The sequence below is a fragment of the Panulirus ornatus genome, chromosome 7 (assembly GCF_036320965.1).
Source record: "Panulirus ornatus isolate Po-2019 chromosome 7, ASM3632096v1, whole genome shotgun sequence".
Classification (NCBI taxonomy): domain Eukaryota; kingdom Metazoa; phylum Arthropoda; class Malacostraca; order Decapoda; family Palinuridae; genus Panulirus; species Panulirus ornatus.
The window spans coordinates 30,853,884-30,875,694 of record NC_092230.1 but is presented as its reverse complement, the minus strand read 5'-3'; the positions used below and the strand labels follow the sequence as shown (position 1 = coordinate 30,875,694).

Below are 21,811 nucleotides of genomic sequence, written 5' to 3'. Positions count from 1 at the left end.
CATTACTTACTTGATCAAACCACCTCACACCACACATTGTCCTCAAACATCTCATTTCCAGCACATCCATCCTCCTGCGCACAACTCTATCCATAGCCCACGCCTCGCAACCATACAACATTGTTGGAACCACTATTCCTTCAAACATACCCATTTTTGCTTTCCGAGATAAATTTCTCGACTTCCACACATTCTTCAAGGCTCCCAGGATTTTCGCCCCCTCCCCCACCCTATGATTCACTTCCGCTTCCATGGTTCCATCCGCTGCCAGATCCACTCCCAGATATCTAAAACACTTTACTTCCTCCAGTTTTTCTCCATTCAAACTTACCTCCCAATTGACTTGACCCTCAACCCTACTGTACCTAATTACCTTGCTCTTATTCACATTTACTCTTAACTTTCTTCTTTCACACACTTTACCAAACTCAGTCACCACCTTCTGCAGTTTCTCACATGAATCAGCCACCAGCGCTGTATCATCAGCGAACAACAACTGACTCACTTCCCAAGCTCTCTCATCCACAACAGACTTCATACTCGCCCCTCTTTCCAAAACTCTTGCATTCACCTCCCTAACAACCCCATCCATAAACAAATTAAACAACCATGGAGACATCACACACCCCTGCCGCAAACCTACATTCACTAAGAACCAATCACTTTCCTCTCTTCCTACACGTACACATGCCTTACATCCTCGATAAAAACTTTTCACTGCTTCTAACAACTTGCCTCCCACACCATATATTCTTAATACCTTCCACAGAGCATCTCTATCAACTCTATCATATGCCTTCTCCAGATCCATAACTGCTACATACAAATCCATTTGCTTTTCTAAGTATTTCTCACACACATTCTTCAAAGCAAACACCTGATCCACACATCCTCTACCACTTCTGAAACCACACTGCTCTTCCCCAATCTGATGCTCTGTACATGCCTTCACCCTCTCAATCAATACCCTCCCATATAATTTACCAGGAATACTCAACAAACTTATACCTCTGTAATTTGAGCACTCACTCTTATCCCCTTTGCCTTTGTACAATGGCACTATACACGCATTCTGCCAATCCTCAGGCACCTCACCATGAGTCATACATACATTAAATAACCTTACCAACCAGTCAACAATACAGTCACCCCCTTTTTTTATAGATTCCACTGCAATACCATCCAAACCTGCTGCCTTGCCGGCTTTCAGCTTCCGCAAAGCTTTTACTACCTCTTCTCTGTTTACCAAATCATTTTCCCTAACCCTCTCACTTTGCACACCACCTCGACCAAAACACCCTATATCTGCCACTCTATCATCAAACACATTCAACAAACCTTCAAAATACTCACTCCATCTCCTTCTCACATCACCACTACTTGTTATCACCTCCCCATTAGCGCCCTTCACTGAAGTTCCCATTTGCTCCCTTGTCTTACGCACCTTATTTACCTCCTTCCAGAGCATCTTTTTATTCTCCCTAAAATTTAATGATATTCTCTCACCCCAACTCTCATTTCCCCTCTTTTTCAACTCTTGCACCTTTCTCTTGACCTCCTGTCTCTTTCTTTTATACATCTCCCACTCAAATGCATTTTTTCCCTGCAAAAATCGTCCAAATGCCTCTCTCTTCTCTTTCACTTCTTTCTTACTTCTTCATCCCACCACTCACTACCCTTTCAAATCAACCCACCTCCCACGCTTCTCATGCCACAAGCATGTTTTGCGCAATCCATCACTGATTCCCTAAACACATCCCATGCGTCCCCCAATCCCCTTACTTCCATTGTTCTCGCCTTTTTCCATTCTGTACTCAGTCTCTCCTGGTACTTCCTCACACAAGTCTCCTTCCCAAGCTCACTTACTCTCACCACCCTCTTCACGCCAACATTCACTCTTCTTTTCTGAAAACCCATACAAATCTTCACCTTAGCCTCCACAAGATAATGATCAGACATCCCTCCAGTTGCACCTCTCAGCACATTAACATCCAAAAGTCTCTCTTTCGCACGCCTGTCAAGTAACACATAATCCAATAACACTCTCTGGCCATCTCTTCTACTTACATATGTATATTTATGTATATCTCACTTTTTAAACCAGGTATTCCCAATCACCAGTCCTTTTTCAGCACATAAATCTACAAGCTCTTCACCATTTCCATTTACAACACTGAACACCCCATGTATACCAATTATTCCCTCAACTGCCACATTACTCACCTTTGCATTCAAATCACCCATCACTATAACCCAGTCTCGTGCATCAAAACCACTAACACACTCATTCAGCTGCTCCCAAAACACTTGCTTCTCATGATCTTTCTTCTCATGCCTTCTTCTCATGCCCAAGTGCATATGCACCAATAATCACCCATCTCTCTCCATCCACTTTCAGTTTTACCCATATCAATCTAGAGTTTACTTTCTTACATTCTATCACATACTCCCAGGAGTATGTTTCAGGAGTAGTGCTACTCCTTCCCTTGCTCTTGTCCTCTCACTAACCCCTGACTTTACTCCCAAGACATTCCCAAACCACTCTTCCCCTTTACCCTTAAGCTTCGTTTCACTCAGAGCCAAAACATCCAGGTTCCTTTCCTCAAACATACTACTTATCTCTCCTTTTTTCACATCTTGGTGACATCCACACACATTTAGACACCCCAATCTGAGCCTACGAGGAGGATGAGCACTCCCCGCGTGACTCCTTCTTCTGTTTCCCATTTTATAAAGTTAAAATTCAAGGAGGGGAGGATTTCTGGCCCCCTGCTCCTGTCCCTCCTAGTTGCCTTCTACGACACGTGGGGAATGCGTGGGAAGTATTCTTTCACCCCTATCCCCAGGGATAATATACATATATATATATATATATATATATATATATATATATATATATATATATATATATATTCAAAATGTAGGAAATAATTTAGAAAACTGAAACTTCTAGCTGGAAATGAAATGAAAAAAGAATGTCACATAACGGTTCAACCTCTGGCTATGGAAAAGGGAAATGTATAATTTATTTACACAAACGTCAATAGTAGTTTTCATCAATTTAACCACTGTATCAAACTGCCTGGTCCACTTCTTCTCTTATCATGAAACTGGAATATTGGCTTATGATGTTTCTCAATTGTCTTCACTACACAAAGTACAACCATATCTTGGATACATGAGGGTAGGTAGTTTGTCATCCGCCATAATAAAGTCTTGACAGACCAAAAGTTTATCTGGACCTCAAGTTTTCCAGTACATTCATGAAAAACACCTTTTTGCTTTACATCTCTATCACTCTGAAAAAATGCTCCATTTGTTCACCATTTGTTCACATTTCAATGAAAGAAATAAGCTTCAATGTCTAAGCTACATTCTTTTCCAGTTTCACTATTTTCTTGTCAGAGCACCATGTATGAAAACTATCACTCCAGTAACACAACTATAAACATTACTTCCCCTTTAAAAAGGTTCTGGGGAAGTCTGTCTCAATATACTGCAATACACTGTCGCTGTCTCCCACGTTAGCGAGGTAGTGCAAGGAAACAGATGAAAGAATGGCCCAACCCACCCACATACACATGTATATACATACATGTCCACACACACAAATATACATACCTATACATCTCAATATACACATATATATACACACACAGACATATACATATATACACATGTACATAATTTATACTTTTTTTTTTTCTTTTTTTTTTTGTCGCTGTCTCCCGCATTTGCGAGGTAGCGCAAGGAAACAGACGAAAGAAATGGCCCAACCCACCCCCATACACATGTATATACATACGTCCACACACGCAAATATACATACCTACACAGCTTTCCATGGTTTACCCCAGACGCTTCACATGCCTTGATTCAATCCACTGACAGCACGTCAACCCCGGTATACCACATAGCTCCAATTCACTCTATTCCTTGCCCTCCTTTCACCCTCTTGCATGTTCAGGCCCCGATCACACAAAATCTTTTTCACTCCATCTTTCCACCTCCAATTTGGTCTCCCTCTTCTCCTCGTTCCCTCCACCTCCGACACATATATCCTCTTGGTCAATCTTTCCTCACTCATTCTCTCCATGTGACCAAACCATTTCAAAACACCCTCTTCTGCTCTCTCAACCACGCTCTTTTTATTTCCACACATCTCTCTTACCCTTACGTTACTTACTCGATCAAACCACCTCACACCACACATTGTCTTCAAACATCTCATTTCCAGCACATCCATCCTCCTGCGCACAACTCTATCCATAGTCCACGCCTCGCAACCATACAACATTGTTGGAACCACTATTCCTTCAAACATACCCATTTTTGCTTTCCGAGATAATGTTCTCAACTTCCACACATTCTTCAAGGCTCCCAGAATTTTCGCCCCCTCCCCCACCCTATGATCCACTTCCGCTTCCATGGTTCCATCCGCTGCCAGATCCACTCCCAGATATCTAAAACACTTCACTTCCTCCAGTTTTTCTCCATTCAAACTCACCTCCCAATTGACTTGACCCTCAACCCTACTGTACCTAATAACCTTGCTCTTATTCACATTTACTCTTAACTTTCTTCTTTCACACACTTTACCAAACTCAGTCACCACCTTCTGCAGTTTCTCACATGAATCAGCCACCAGCGCTGTATCATCAGCGAACAACAACTGACTCACTTCCCAAGCTCTCTCATCCACAACAGACTTCATACTTGCCCCTCTTTCCAAAACTCTTGCATTCACCTCCCTAACAACCCCATCCATAAACAAATTAAACAACCATGGAGACATCACACACCCCTGCCGCAAACCTACATTCACTGAGAACCAATCACTTTCCTCTCTTCCTCCACGTACACATGCCTTACATCCTCGATAAAAACTTTTCACTGCTTCTAACAACTTGCCTCCCACACCATATATTCTTAATACCTTCCACAGAGCATCTCTATCAACTCTATCATATGCCTTCTCCAGGTCCATAAATGCTACATACAAATCCATTTGCTTTTCTAAGTATTTCTCACATACATTCTTCAAAGCAAACACTGTATACTGTATGCCTTTATTCATTCCCATTGCCACCTCGCCACACGTGGAATAACAACCCCCTACCCCCTCATGTGTGCGAGGTAGCGCTAGGAAAAGACAACAAAGGCCCCATTCGTTCACAATCAGTCTCTATCTGTCATGTAATAATGCACCAAAACCACAGCTCCCTTTCCACATCCAGGCCCCACACAACTTTCCATGGTTTACCCCAGATGCTTCACATGCCCTGGTCCAATCCATTGACAGCACGTCGACCCTGGTATACCACATCGTTCCAATTCACTCTATTCTTTGCATGCCTTTTACCCTCCTGCATGTTTAGGCCCCGATCACTCAAAATCTTTTTCACTCCATCTTTCCACCTCCAATTTGGTCTCCCACTTCTCCTTGTTCCCTCCACCTCCGACACATATATCCTCTTGGTCAATCTTTCCTCACTCATTCTCTCCATGTGACCAAACCATTTCAAAACACCCTCTTCTGCTCTCTCAACCACACTCTTTTTATTTCCACACATCTCTCTTACCCTTACATTACTTACTCGATCAAACCACCTCACACCACATATTGTCCTCAAACATCTCATTTCCAGCACATCCACCCTCCTGCACACAACTCTATCCATAGCCCATGCCTCGCAGCCATACAACATTGTTGGAACCACTATTCCTTCAAACATACCCATTTTTGCTTTCCTAGACAATGTTCTCAACTTCCAAACATTCTTCAAGGCTCCCAGGATTTTCGCCCCCTCCCCCACCCTATGATTCACTTCCGCTTCCATGGTTCCATCCGCTGCCAGATCCACTCCCAGATATCTAAAACACTTTACTTCCTCCAGTTTTTCTCCATTCAAACTTACCTCCCAACTGACTTGACCCTCAACCCTACTGTACCTAATAACCTTGCTCTTATTCACATTTACTCTTAACTTTCTTCTTTCACACACTTTACCAAACTCAGTCACCACCTTCTGCAGTTTCTCACATGAATCAGCCACCAGCGCTGTATCATCAGCGAACAACAACAACACTTCCCAAGCTCTCTCATCCACAACAGACTGCACACTTGCCCCTCTTTCCAAAACTCTCGCATTCACCTCCCTAACAACCCCATCCACAAACAAATAAAACAACCGTGGAGACATCACACACCCCTGCTGCAAACCTACATTCACTGAGAACCAATCACTTTCCTCTCTTCCTACACGTACACATGCCTTACATCCTCGATAAAAACTTTTCACTGCTTCTAACAACTTGCCTCCCACACCATATCTTCTTAATACCTTCCACAGAGCATCTCTATCAACTCTATCATATGCCTTCTCCAGATCCATAAATGCTACATACAAATCCATTTGCTTTTCTAAGTATTTCTCACATACATTCTTCAAAGCAAACACCTGATCCACACATCCTCTACCACTTCTGAAACCACACTGCTCTTCCCCAATCTGATGCTCTGTACATGCCTTCACCCTCTCAATCAATACCCTCCCATATAATTTACCAGAAATACTCAACAAACTTATACCTCTGAAATTTGAGCACTCACTCTTATCCCCTTTGCCTTTGTACAATGGCACTATGCAAGCATTCCGCCAATCCTCAGGCACCTCACCATGAATCATACATACATTGAATAACCTTACCAACCAGTCAACAATACAGTCACCCCCTTTTTTTAATAAATTCCACTGCAATACCATCCAAACCTGCTGCCTTGCCGGCTTTCAGCTTCCGCAAAGCTTTTACTACCTCTTCTCTGTTTACCAAATCATTTTCCCTAACCCTCTCACTTTGCACACCACCTCAACCAAAACACCCTACATCTGCCACTCTATCATCAAACACATTCAACAAACCTTCAAAATACTCACTCCATCTCCTCACATCACCACTACTTGTTATCATCTCCCCATTAGCCCCCTTCACTGAAGTTCCCATTTGCTCCCTTGTCTTACGCACTTTATTTACCTCTTTCCAAAACATCTTTTTATTCTCCCTAAAATTCAATGATACTCTCTCACCCCAACTCTCATTTGCCCTCTTTTTCACCTCTTGCACCGTTCTCTTGACCTCCTGTCTCTTTCTTTTATACATCTCCCACTCATTTGCATTTTTTCCCTGTAAAAATCGTCCAAATGCCTCTCTCTTCTCTTTCACTAATAATCTTACTTCTTCATCCCACCATTCACTACCCTTTCTAATCAACCCACCTCCCACGCTTCTCATGCCACAAGCATCTTTTGCGCAAGCCATCACTGCTTCCCTAAATGCATCCCATTCCTCCCCCACTCCCCTTACCCCCTTTTTTTTCCAAAAACCTTTTTCCATTTGGGACTCAGTCTCCCGGTACTTCCTCACACAAGTCCCCTTTCCCCAAGCTCACTTCTCTCACCACCCCCCTTCCCACCCCCAACATTAAACCTCTTCTTTTCTGAAAACCCAAAAAAAAAATTTTAAACCTTCCCCACAAGATAATGATCAGACATCCCCCATTTTGCCCCCTCTCAGCACTTTAAAACACCCCAAAAGTCTCTCTTTGCCGCCTGCCAATTAAAAACTAATCCAATAACCCCCTCGGGCCCCATCTTTTCCTACTTACATAGTTTTTTAAATGTATATCTCCTTTTTAAAACCAGGTATTCCCAATCACCAGCCCTTTTTCAGCAAAAACCCTCAAGCTCTTCACCATTTCCATTTAAAACACGAACACCCATGAAAACCCAAAAAAATTTTTTTCCCTCAACTGCCCACATTACTCCCCCTTTGCATTCAAATCACCCATCACTAAAAACCCGCCCCGGGGGTGCATAAAAAACCACTAACACACTCTTTCAGCTGCTCCCAAAACATTTTCCCTTCTCAGATCTTTCTTCTCAGGGCCCCCAGGTGCATTTTGCACCAATTTCACCCATCTCTCTCCACCCAACTTTCAGTTTTACCCATATTAATCTAAAATTTATTTTCTTACTTTCCCTTCACATACTCCCCCAAAATAGTTTAAAGGATTATTTCTCCTCCTTCCCTTGCTCTTGTCCTCTCCCAAACCCCCCCTGACTTTTCCCAAGACTTTCCCCAAAAACCACTTTTTCCCCTTTTTTACCCCTTAAGTTTCTTTTTCATCAGAGCCAAAACTTTCCGGTTTCCCTTTTTCCCAAAAAATATTCCCTTATCTCCCCTTTTTTTTCCAAATTTGGTCCCATCCACACACATTTAGACCCCCCCAACCCTGGCCTCCCGGGGAAAGGATGAGCACTCCCCGCGTGACTCCTTCTTCCCGTTTCCCATTTTAAAAGTTAAAATTCAAAGGGGAGGGTTTTTGGCCCCCCCCCCCCCTTCCCCTTTTAAGGGGGCCTTTTTCAAAACCTGGGGGAAAGGGGTGGGAAGTAATTTTTTCCCCCTAAAACCCCCGGGAAAAAAATAAAAATATATATAAAAAATATAAAAATTTTATATATATATATATATTATATATATATATATTTATATATAAAATATATTAAAATGTAAAAAAAAAATTTAAAAAAAATGGGGCCCTTTTAGCTGGAAAAAAAAATGAAAAAAGAATGTCACATAACGGTTTAAAAACCCCTGGCTATGGGAAAAAGGGAAAAAGTATAATTTATTTAAAAAACTCAAAAGTAAATTTTTCATCAATTTAACCACTGTTATCCAAATTTCCTGGTCCCCTTTTTTAAACCTTTATGAAAATGGGTTTTTGGCTTTTGATGTTTCTTTTAAAATTTTCTTCACTACACAAAGTACCCAAACCCTATCTTGGAAAAACATGAGGGTAGAATTTTTCATCCGCCAAAAAAATTTAAAAAAAATTTTCCCCTTTTTGAACAGAAAAACCAAAAGTTAATTTTTTTTTTTAACCAATTTTAAGTTTTTTTCCCCAGTAAAAAAAAATTCATGAAAAAAAAAAACCCCTTTTTTCTGCTTTCCAAAACATTTTTACTTTTGGGGAAAAAGAAAAATAAAAAAATTAAAAATTTTTTATATAAATATATAATATATATATATATAAAATATATAATTTTATTTTTATATTATATATTTTTATATATATTTTATTTTTTTTTTTTTTTTTTTTTTTTTTTTTGTCGCTGTCTCCCCCCCGTTTGCGAGGTAGCCAAGGAAACAGAAAGAAAGAAATGGGCCCCAACCCCCCCCCCCCTACACAGTATTACCCCAAAATCCACACAAAGCAAATATACAAAACCTACACAGTTTCCATGGTTTTTCCCCGGGGCGCTTCACATGCCTTGTTCAATCCACCCCGACAGCACGTCAACCCCGGATACCAAAAATACCCAAAATTTCCCTATTTTTTTGCCCTCCTTTCACCCTCCTGCATGCAGGGGGCCCCCAACAACCAAAAAAATCCCCTTTTTTACTCCCCTCTTTCCACCTCCGGTTTTCCCCTCTTCCCTTTTCCACCTCCACCCCCATAAATCCTCTTGGTTTAATCTTTTTCCCCACTCATTCCTCCATGTGCCCCAAAACCCTTTCAAAACACCCTTTTTTCTGCTCTCCCCAACCACGCTCTTTTTTTTTTTTCCAAACATCTCTCTTAAACCCTTTTCGTTACTTACTCGATCAAACCCCCCCACACCACACATTTTCTTTAAACATCTCATTTCCAGCACATCCATTTCCCCCTGCCAAAAAACTCAAAAAATAGCCCCCCCCCTCCCCAACCATACAACATTGTTGGAACCACAAATTCCCCTTTAAACATACCCATTTTTGCTTTCCGAGATAAAAATTTTTCAACTTCCAAAACATTCTTCAAGGTTTTCCCCGAATTTTTCCCCCCTCCCCCACCCTATTTATCCACTTCCGCTTCCATGGTTCCATCCGCTGCCAGATCCACTCCCCAATATCTAAAAAACTTTAAATTCCTCCATTTTTTTTCCCCTTCAAAATCACCCCCAATTGACTTGACCCTCAACCCCACTGGTTTCCTAATAACCTTGCTCTTATTCACATTTACTCCCTTAAATTTTTTTCTTTCACACACTTTACCAAACCAGTCACCACCCTTCTGCAGTTTCTCACATGAATCAGCCACCAGCGCTGTATCATCAGCGAACAACAACTGACTCACTTCCCAAGCTCTCTCATCCAAAACAGACTTCATACTTGCCCCTCTTTCCAAAACTCTTGCATTCACCTCCCTAAAAAACCCCATCCATAAACAAATTAAACAACCATGGAGACATCACACACCCCTGCCGCAAACCTACATTCACTGGAAACCAACCCTTTTTCCCTTTTCTTCCTCCACGTACACATGCCTTACATCCTCGATAAAAACTTTTCACTGCTTCTAACAACTTGCTCCCACACCATATATTCTTAATACCTTCCACAGAGCATTCTATCAACTCTTTCATATGCCTTCTCCAGGTCCTAAATGCTACATACAAATCCATTTGCTTTTCTAAGTATTTCTCACATACATTCTTCAAAGCAAACCCACTGTTTTACTGTATGCCTTTATTCATTCCATTGCCACCTCGCCACACGTGGAATAACAACCCCCTACCCCCCTCATGTGTGCGAGGTTTTAGCGCTAGGAAAGACAACAAAGGCCCCATTCGTTCCCCAATCAGTCTCTATCTGTCATGTAATAATGCACCAAAACCACAGCTCCCTTTCCCCCATCCAGGCCACACAACTTTCCATGGTTTACCCCAGAGCTTCACATCCCCTGGTCCAATCCATTGACAGACGTCACCCGGTATACCACATCGTTCAATTCACTCTATTCTTTGCATGCCTTTTACCCTCCTGCATGTTTGGGCCCCCGATCACTAAAAATCTTTTTCACTCCATCTTTCCACCTCCAATTTGGTCTCCACTTCTCCTTGTTCCCTCCACCTCGACACATATATCCTTTTGGTCAATCTTTCCTCACTCATTCTTCCATGTGCCAAACCATTTCAAAACACCCTCTTCTGCTCTCTCAACCACGCTCTTTTTATTTCCACACATCTCTCTTACCCTTACGTTGCTTACTCGATCAAACCACCTCACACCACACATTGTCCTCAAACATCTCATTTCCAGCACATCCATCCTCCTGCGCACAACTCTATCCATAGCCCACGCCTCGCAACCATACAACATTGTTGGAACTACTATTCCTTCAAACATACCCATTTTTGCTTTCCGGGATAATGTTCTCGACTTCCACACATTTTTCAAGGCTCCCAAAATTTTCGCCCCCTCCCCCACCCTATGATCCACTTCCGCTTCCATGGTTCCATCCGCTGACAGATCCACTCCCAGATATCTAAAACACTTCACTTCCTCCAGCCTCTCACCATTCAAACTCACCTCCCAATTGACTTGACCCTCCACCCTACTGTACCTAATAACCTTGCTCTTATTGACATTTACTCTTAACTTTCTTCTTCCACACACTTTACCAAACTCCGTCACCAGCTTCTGCAGTTTCTCACATGAATCCGCCACCAGCGCTGTATCATCAGCGAACAACAACTGACTCACTTCCCAAGCTCTCTCATCCCCAACAGACTTCATACTTGCCCCTCTTTCCAAAACTCTTGCATTTACCTCCCTAACAACCCCATCCATAAACAAATTAAACAACCATGGAGACATCACACACCCCTGCCGCAAACCTACATTCACTGAGAACCAATCACTTTCCTCTCTTCCTACACGTACACATGCCTTACATCCTCGATAAAAACTTTTCACTGCTTCTAACAACTTGCCTCCCACACCATATATTCTTAATACCTTCCACAGAGCATCTCTATCAACTCTATCATATGCCTTCTCCAGATCATAAATGCTACATACAAATCCATTTGCTTTTCTAAGTATTTCTCACATACATTCTTCAAAGCAAACACCTGATCCACACATCCTCTACCACTTCTGAAACCACACTGCTCTTCCCCAATCTGATGCTCTGTACATGCCTTCACCCTCTCAATCAATACCCTCCCATATAATTTACCAGAATACTCAACAAACTTATACCTCTGTAATTTGAGCACTCACTCTTATCCCCTTTGCCTTTGTACAATGGCACTATGCAAGCGTTCCGCCAATCCTCAGGCACCTCACCATGAGTCATACATACATTAAATAACCTTACCAACCAGTCAACAATACACTCACCCCCTTTTTTAATAAATTCCACTGCAATACCACCCAAACCTGCTGCATTGCCGGCTTTCAGCTTCCGCAAAGCTTTTACTACCTCTTCTCTGTTTACCAAATCATTTTCCCTAACCCTCTCACTTTGCACACCACCTCGACCCAAAACACCCTATATCTGCCACTCTATCATCAAACACATTCAACAAACCTTCAAAATACTCACTCCATCTCCTCACATCACCACTACTTGTTATCATCTCCCCATTAGCCCCCTTCACTGAAGTTCCCATTTGCTCCCTTGTCTTACGCACTTTATTTACCTCTTTCCAAAACATCTTTTTATTCTCCCTAAAATTCAATGATACTCTCTCACCCCAACTCTCATTTGCCCTCTTTTTCACCTCTTGCACCGTTCTCTTGACCTCCTGTCTCTTTCTTTTATACATCTCCCACTCATTTGCATTTTTTCCCTGTAAAAATCGTCCAAATGCCTCTCTCTTCTCTTTCACTAATAATCTTACTTCTTCATCCCACCATTCACTACCCTTTCTAATCAACCCACCTCCCACGCTTCTCATGCCACAAGCATCTTTTGCGCAAGCCATCACTGCTTCCCTAAATGCATCCCATTCCTCCCCCACTCCCCTTACCTCCTTTGTTCTCACCTTTTTCCATTCTGTACTCAGTCTCTCCTGGTACTTCCTCACACAAGTCTCCTTCCCAAGCTCACTTACTCTCACCACCCTCTTCACCCCAACATTCTCTCTTCTTTTCTGAAAACCCATACAAATCTTCACCTTCGCCTCCACAAGATAATGATCAGACATCCCTCCAGTTGCACCTCTCAGCACATTAACATCCAAAAGTCTCTCTTTCGTGCACCTGTGTATAAAAAAAAAAAAAAAAAATATATATATATATATATATATATATATATATATATATATATATATATATATATATATATATATCTTTCTTTTTTCTTTCAAACTATTCGCCATTTCCCGCATTAGCGAGGTAGCGTTAAGAACAGAGGACTGGGCCTTTGAGGGAATACCCTCACCTGGCGCAATTCTCTGTTCCCTCTTTTGGAAAATTAATATATATGCACACATTCATACTTGCTTGCCTTCATCCATTCCCAAAGCCACCCTAACCCACAGGAAACAGCATAAATGAAAGAAAAGGCAAAAGATAACATATACATTCACTTCTTTTCCCCCATACCAGATCGTCAGTGAGGCAGTGCCAAGAAATAGACAAAGAAAAGTTGCATCCATTCACATTCATTCTCTAACTATCATGTGTAATGCACTGATCAACAGCTCCCTATCCACATCCAGGCCCCACAGACCTTTCTATGGTTTATCCTAGACGTTTCACATGCCCTAGTTCAGACTCAGTCCACTGATGGCACGCCGACCCCAGTAAACCACATTGTTTTAATTCACTATTCCATGCACGCCTTTCACCCTCAGGCCCTGATTGCTCAAAATCTGTTCCACTCCATCCTTCCATCTCCAATTTGGTGTCCCAGTTCTCACTGTCTCCTCCACTTCTGACACATATATCCACTCTGACAATCTTTCGTCAATCATTCTCTCCATATGTCCAAATCATTTCAACACATCCTCTTCTCCTCTCTCAACCACACTCTCTTTTTTACCACACATTTCTTTTACCCTCTCATATTTACTCAATCAAACCATCTCACTCCACCTATTGTCCTCAAACATTTCATTTCCAACACATCCACCCTCCTCCGTACAACCCTATCTATATCCCATGCCTTGCAACCATATAATACTGTTGGAACTACTATTCCTTCAAACATACCCATTTCTGCCTTCTCACATAACGTTCTCTCTTTCCACACATACTTCATCGCTCCCAGAAACTTTGTCCACTCCCCCACCTATGAATCACTTCCACTTCCAATCACTGCCATGTCTACTCCCAGATATCTAAAACACTTCACTTCCTCCAATTTTTCTCCATTCAAACTTACAACCCAACTAACTTATCCCTCAACCCTACTGAACCTAAAAACCTTGTTTTTATTCAAATTCACTCCAAACTTCCTCCTTTCACACACTCTTCCACCTTCTGTAATTTCACACTCGAATCAGCCACTAGTGCTGTATCATCAGCGAACAACTGACTCACTTTCCAGCCACTCTCATCCCAACAGACTGCATACTTGCTCCTTTCTCCAAGATTTGCATTTACCTCCCTTACCACCCCATCCATAAACATAAAAAGGGAGGGAAGCCAAAAGAGGCAAGCTTAAAGATAAGACCCCAATGCCAAACCCTGTCAAAAGCTTTGAATATATCAAGGGCAACTACAGAGGATTTCCCAAAATCTTCAAGGGATGATGTCTAAACATTGGCAAGATAGGAGAGAATATCATCAGTGGATCTCGCCTTTATGGAAGGGTGACCAGAAAGAAAACTGTGATTCAGGATATCTGAGGATATGGCAGCTGAGGAGGGATCCAAAGACTTTAGAAACTGCTGATGTCAAAGCAACAGGATAATAGTTAGAGGGATAGAATGACAACTGTTCTTTGAGGTAGAATGTACCAACACATGCTTCCAAGAAGAATGAAAAGTTTTGGTTTTTAAACAAAAACAGATCAAACGAGCAAGTGCAAAAACAAGTTCAGAGGCACACACTTTCAGTACATGGGGATGGATGCTATCAGGACTAAAAGCCTTACTTATATCCAGAAAGAGAAGTGCTTTTCAGACAGTTCAAAAGGAGATTACAGGGAGGAGTATAGGATTAATAAAAGGAGCATCAAAGGGTGAAAGAATGTTAATAGTCATCCAAGGTAGAATTAGAGGAGAAACAAGACCAAAAGAGAGTTGCTGTATCCATGGAAGCAACATTTATATTACTGCCAGAACAGAAAAGTGTAGGTTAAATGGAGAAACAAAAGTTGTAAATGTTACCCTTAGCTAAAGACTGGAAAGATCTATTGGTGGATGAAGAGGGGAGGTTATTGCACTTCTTTTGAATAAAGGAATGCTTTGCCTCACAGCTAACAGATTTGTTATGATTATGGGAACTGGTAAATACTGAATGGCCATACATGGATGGAGAATTTTTCCAAACCTAATACGCCTGATCCACTATCTGAATGGCCTCAGAACACGAAAGGTTGAACCAAGGATTGGAAGAAGAGGTCGTCTTGGAGGATAAATGTGTCCAATCCCACAACAACTACCTCTGTTATGTGTATGGTAGAGGAAGAGGCATCACCAATCCAAATATAGTAATCAATCCAAGGAAAGTTGGCAACCAAGCTTGAGTGTGTGAAAGGAGGAAGTAGAGGGTAGATGTGAACGAATATTAAGTTAATGGGTTTACCAGGATGAAGAGGCACGTTAGTCGGGTGTGAGTTTGAATGGATAAAATCTAGAAGAAATGAAGTGTTTTACACACCTAGTCAGCACCAAGACTGCAAATGGAACACTGGAGATGCAAGTCATTGGCTGGGTAAAGGGGCCAAGGTTCTGAGAGCCTTGAAAAATGTGTGGAGAGGTGCTTTTTTTCGGGGGGGATGGGTATAAATGAGTATGTTTGAGGGTAAATTAGTCCCAACTATGTTGTATGGATATGAGGCATGGGCTACAGATTATGTGCAAAGGAGGCTGGAAGTGTTGAAAATTAAATGTTAAGAGACCAATATGAGGTGTGAGGTGGTTTGATCAAGTAATAAAAGGATAAGAGAAAGGTGTGGTAACAAACTGAGTGTGGTTTAGATACCTGAATTGTGTTTGCTGTGATGGTTTGGAGATAATGGAGAGCTTGAGTAAGGAAAGGCTGACAAAGAGGGTATACGCCAGAGGTGGAGGGAAAAAGGAGAATGGAATACCAAATTAGAGACAGGAGAAGAGGGTGAAAAGATTTTGAGTAATCGAGGCCTGAAAATACAAGAGGGCGAGAGGCATGCATAGGATAGAACATACCGGAACATTGTGGTAAACATAAGTCAATGTGCTATTAATGGATTGAACTGGGGCATATTAAATGGCTGAAGAAACAACAGAAAGGTCCGGGGGCTCAGCCGTAGATAAGGAGCTGTAGTTTCAATGCATTGCAAATGACAGCTAGAGAGTAGATGTGAGCAAGTACAGCCTTTCTTCATCTGTTCCTGGTGTTACCATACTAATGAGGGAAACAGTAATCAAGCATAAAAAAAAGGTGCATTCCATTTCTGATGTACATTTACTGGTTACTTTACACTGAAAAACACTGTTCAGTACTTCTTTCTTTCATACTATTCGCCATTTCCCACGTCAGCGAGGTAGCGTTAAGAACAGAGGACTGGGCCTCTGAGGAAACATCCTCATCCAGCCCCCTTCTCTGTTCCTTCAATTGGAAAAAAAAAAAAAAAAAAATATATATATATATATTTTTGGACAGAAAATTATGAATACTGCCATTTTGTTTCATTTGGCAATGAACTTTCCTTTATTGGTTTTCCCATGGATGAACTTCCGCAGTGTCTTATGTTCATTACCATAAAACAAATTTCCTTCTATGTAATGTAGGAGACTGAGTTTGGTAAATACTGCATAACATTCCAATTGTATAGATTCCGTATGGTATTTCTGAATATGGTACAATTCAAATTTCATTTTGGGAATTTAAAACGGCTTACACCTAAAAAAGATTTTTTGGGGGCCACAATATAAAAGGGCATTATATACTGAGGATCCTCAACAGGTGTATTTCATTAGTTTATAACTAGTTTTGCAGTGATCAATTTCTCCTAACTATTCATGTCACACATCTCTAATAACCTTACAACTGCTGTGCCATCTACTTGGTTTTATCATACTAAAAGGTTTTCTTCCTTTGCCTTGCAAATGACTTCATAATCCTGTATATTTCTTGTACTTCATTCTTTATCCATAATATCCATTCATACTATACCATGTGAATCATTCACTTTTGAGTTCTCATATTTCAAGGACATACACCAATTTCAGTGAGTGTTTCACATTCATACAACAATTAGAGTAATGAGTGCATCTTAAAAGAGTTCTTACATACTTCTCTCTCAGCCTCTTTCTTTCAAAGCCCAATACATATAATACGAGCAGTTAAATCATGCACTCTTCAATCTTAATTTCTTCTCATTCAACAGAGTTCTCAGAGCAATTACAATTCTTCTTACTTAATTCTAAATGTAAATTTCCACTTTCTCAATAACATGCTTCATGAAAGTTACTTTTTAACATGTTTCAAACTCACATTCAACAGGGCCTCCTCAACATTTTCATCCACAAGCACCCTGATAACCACTGCATTCAGTCTTAACATCCTCCTCCTAAGTACATCACAAGAGAAAATCTTCAATGCCCCCAAAATAAATCCTATTTCACCATTTCCATTTGTGAAGTAAATGATCAAAGACAGTAGGTATAGGCATCTATCGACCTTACAACTAAACAACAGACATTTGTGTACTTGCCAAGGAGACACACATACTGCTCTGAAAGGAAACTAAATGGAAGATAAGTACTTACAGTGGAGTGTGTTATTAGTAGCACTGAAGTCATCCTGCATTTTCACATCTCACTGGACACACCTTTGACCCACTTAATTCTAACTGGTAGTCATCTTAAAACCTTTCTCTTCTGAATCATACATGGAATTCTTTCAATAAGACCACTTTGGGATATGTAAGTCAAGGGTTTTCTCAACCCTTTATTAATCTAAAAAAAAAAAAAATAAACTTCACAATAGCTAGTGATTCCATTAGTAACCAAAGCTAGCTGATTCACTCTCTACAACAGCAATCTCCATTAGTATGCAATGATAAGTGTTCATACACTAAGTGTTAATGAGCAACATTCTATAATAAAAGCCACCAGTTTAAAACTAATAACCCACATGTGTAAGATGGTCATACATCATCTAAAAATACCGAAAAATACTTGATTCCCCTTCTTTGTTACTTCCTAACTGTCTGTGAAGTGAATGCTAAGTTATAAGAAGAATTGAGAAATTTGTTGATGACCTTACATAAAACATAAATATACATAATTCACTTCATTTTCTACCTGCGTTTCCAAGATGTGAAGGTATGTCATAACTTCTGCCTCTGCTTCAATCTTGCCATCTTTGACAAAATTATTAACCATTCTCTCAGCCAGTAAAAGGCTAACCTCCTTCCCCTTTGGATCACCTGATTTGTGGGCCTGAAATGGAATGTAAAAGAATACATGGCTACATAACCATCTAAAAGAAAACCCTTTCAAATACAATATGGCAGATATCCTGTAATTACACAAAAATTTATCTATTAATCCTATAAGAATCATGCCTTTTATAGATACAGTTCAACCTAATGTACCATACCATGTTTGTATGAATTAATCAATCACCTTTAATGCCACAGTTTCATTCCTAGTAAAGATCTAGTTGTTTTATTATAAATATACAGAAGTGGTAGTTGTGGCTTTATTTGAAAAAAAAAAGGGGGGGGGGGCCAGGATCAGCCAAGAGTCAATGTGATTGTAACATAGCTAAGTAGTTTAATGACAAAGAACTAATGACAGCCAATGTGTTACCGTCTAAAATGTGTTCATTAAGAGAAATTACACCACTCACATATGAAGGAAAAAATTATCAGAATAAATGTATGAACAGGTACCCTGCTTAGTATTCAGGATGCATTCCTGGCAAAAGAGTGCTAATCACATCAGTAGTAAAAGAGGTCACTGTAACACTGTATATATGGGGATGCATTTCAGACAGCATTGATATTTCTTACATATGAACAATATATAAAGGCTTCACTAGGTTATCAGTGAAAGTCCTAATAATAATAAACATGGTAAACATATTGTTATATACACAAAAAGAGTAGCTGCACTCTCTTATCATAATTATATCATCAAATCAAGACTGGCCACAAATATCTCCATTGCTGATTTCTTGCCTTCTTCATGAAGGCTGGGTTGAGATGAGTCTCATCTCCATAATAATTTAGTGGTTTAAATGCATATGGCCCTAAATCTAATCTTCCATCTATATGCCAATGATAAAGTGGATGACGAGGCAAAAGCTTTTATCTTCTTTATGTTGAAGGCTCCAGTCACAGATAAAAGTCCATATCAAGGCCGGGCCTTAATTGAAATACAGAGAGAATTATGAAACAAATAAAAAAAAAAGACAAGGGAAAGTATTTACAAATTTTTAAGAAAAAACTGTGTTTGGAAATTTGCCAGGTCATGGTTACTGGGAAAAACATGAGAGGGTTGAGAGTTCCAGAGCTTCGACACGTAGGGAAAGGAACAGGTATCAAAACAGCCCGCCTTTGAGTTGCTGATGGCCACACAATAATCATGTGACACAGCACCTTGCCAAGTACGGCATGGTCTAGCTAGTGGTGAGGGACACACAAGCAGCGAGCTCTCAGGAGCAGAAACCAAAGTAATACCTATAGACAAGGGAAAGTGAACCAACATTGCAGCATAGGGCAAGGGAATCAAATTTGGAAGTTAGCCTCGGACAGTTTATAAGTCGCATCGCTTTCAATTCAACTCTGTCAAGTTAGCATACAGAACTAGAACCACCCCAAATGTGAGAGCAGTACTCCATACTAGGACAAATCAATCCCTTTTATAAACGAAGCAACTGTTCACAAGAAAAGAAGGTTCGACATCTAAACAGGACACCCAGTTTCTTAGAAGCAGACTTAGATATTCCTGTAATTTGGGGTTTCCAAGAAAGAGTGGATCTTACAATAATACCAAATATATTCATTGAGTCAAGAGGTGGAATTACAGAATCATCAAAGGAGGGACGATACTTGTGGAGTTTTCAATAAAGAGATGGGTAGAAATTGGGTCTTACAGGCCTTCAACTTAAAATTTTCTCTACCCAATTGAGATATCCTAGCCAAATCTGAGTTTATTGAGGAGGCTGTGTTAAGATGAGATGCAGGTTGAGCAAAAGAAGAGGGAGCAGAACTGAAGGATGTGGATGAATGTAGTGTTGAGTTGTCAGCATATGAGAGCATTGGATTATTCATGGAGAGGAAATTGAAAAAAAAAAAAAAAGTGTAGGGGACAGGACGGAACCATGAGGGACACTAGTGTTGATGGAGAACAACAACTGACTCACTTCCCAAGCTCTCTCATCCACAACAGACTGCATACTTGCCCCTCTTTCCAAAACTCTTGCATTCACCTCCCTAACCCCATCCATAAACAAATTAAACAACCATGGAGACATCACACACCCCTGCCACAAACCTACATTCACTGAGAACCAATCACTTTCCTCTCTTCCTACACGTACACATGCCTTACATCCCCAATAGAAACTTTTCACTGCTTCTAACAACTTACCTCCCACACCATATATTCTTAATACCTTCCACAGAGCATCTCTATCAACTCTATCATATGCCTTCTCCAGATCCACAAATGCTACATACAAATCCATTTACTTTTCTAAGTATTTCTCACATACATTTCTCAAAGCAAACACCTGATCCACACATCCTCTACCACTTCTGAAACCACACGGCTCTTCCCCAATCCGATGCTCTGTACATGCCTTCACCCTCTCAATCAATACCCTCCCATATAATTTACCAGGAGTACTCAACAAACTTATACCTCTGTAATTTGAGCACTCACCTTTGTCCCTTTTGCCTTTGTACAATGGGACTATGCAAGCATTCCGCCAATCCTTAGGCACCTCACCATGAGTCATACATACATTAAATAACCTTAACAACCATACAGTCACCCCCTTTTTTAATAAATTCCACTGCAATACCATCCAAACCTGCTGCCTTCCCGGCTTTCATCTTCCGCAAAGCTTTTACTACCTCTGTTTACCAAATCATTCTCCCTAACCTTCTCACTTTGCACACCACCTCAACCAAAACACCCTATATCTGCCACTCTATCATCAAACATTCAACAAACCTTCAAAATACTCACTCCATCTCCTTCTCACATCACCACTACTTGTTATCACCTCCCAATTAGCCCCCTTCACTGATGTTCCCATTTGTTCCTTTGTCTGATGCACTTTATTTACCTCCTTCCAAAACATCTTTTTATTCTCCCTAAAATTTAATGATACTCTCTCACCCCAACTCTCATTTGCCCTCTTTTCACCTCTTGCACCTTTCTCTTGACCTCCTGTCTCTTTCTTTTATACACCTCCCAGTCATTTGCATTATTTCCCTACAAAAGTCGTCCAAATGCCTCTCTCTTCTCTTTTACAAATAATCTTACTTCTTCATCCAACCACTCACTACCCTTTCTAATCTGCCCACCTCCCACGCTTCTCATGCCACAAGCATCTTTTGTGCAAGCCATTGCTGCTTCCCTAAATACATCCCATTCCTCCCCCACTCCCCTTACCTCCTTTGTTCTCACCTTTATCCATTCTATACTCAGTCTCTCCTGGTACTTCCTCACACAAGTCTCCTTCCCAAGCTCACTTACTCTCACCACTCTCTTCAACCCAACATTCTCTCTTCTTTTCTGAAAACCTCTACATATCTTCACCTTCGCCTCCACAAGATAATGATCAGACATCCCTCCAGTTGCACCTC

The 21,811-nt window shown here is 40.8% G+C and overlaps 1 protein-coding gene across 2 annotated transcripts in view; it reads right to left on the bottom strand.

Annotated features, from left to right (window-relative positions):
- Window positions 1-21,811, bottom strand: part of psidin (phagocyte signaling impaired) — a 477,751-nt gene that overhangs the window by 367,276 nt on the left and 88,664 nt on the right. For both annotated transcript variants that reach the window (XM_071663426.1, XM_071663425.1), the window contains one exon: window positions 18,291-18,428. In XM_071663426.1, the coding sequence (XP_071519527.1) occupies window positions 18,291-18,428 (138 nt within the window). The remainder of the gene's footprint in view (window positions 1-18,290; window positions 18,429-21,811) is intronic.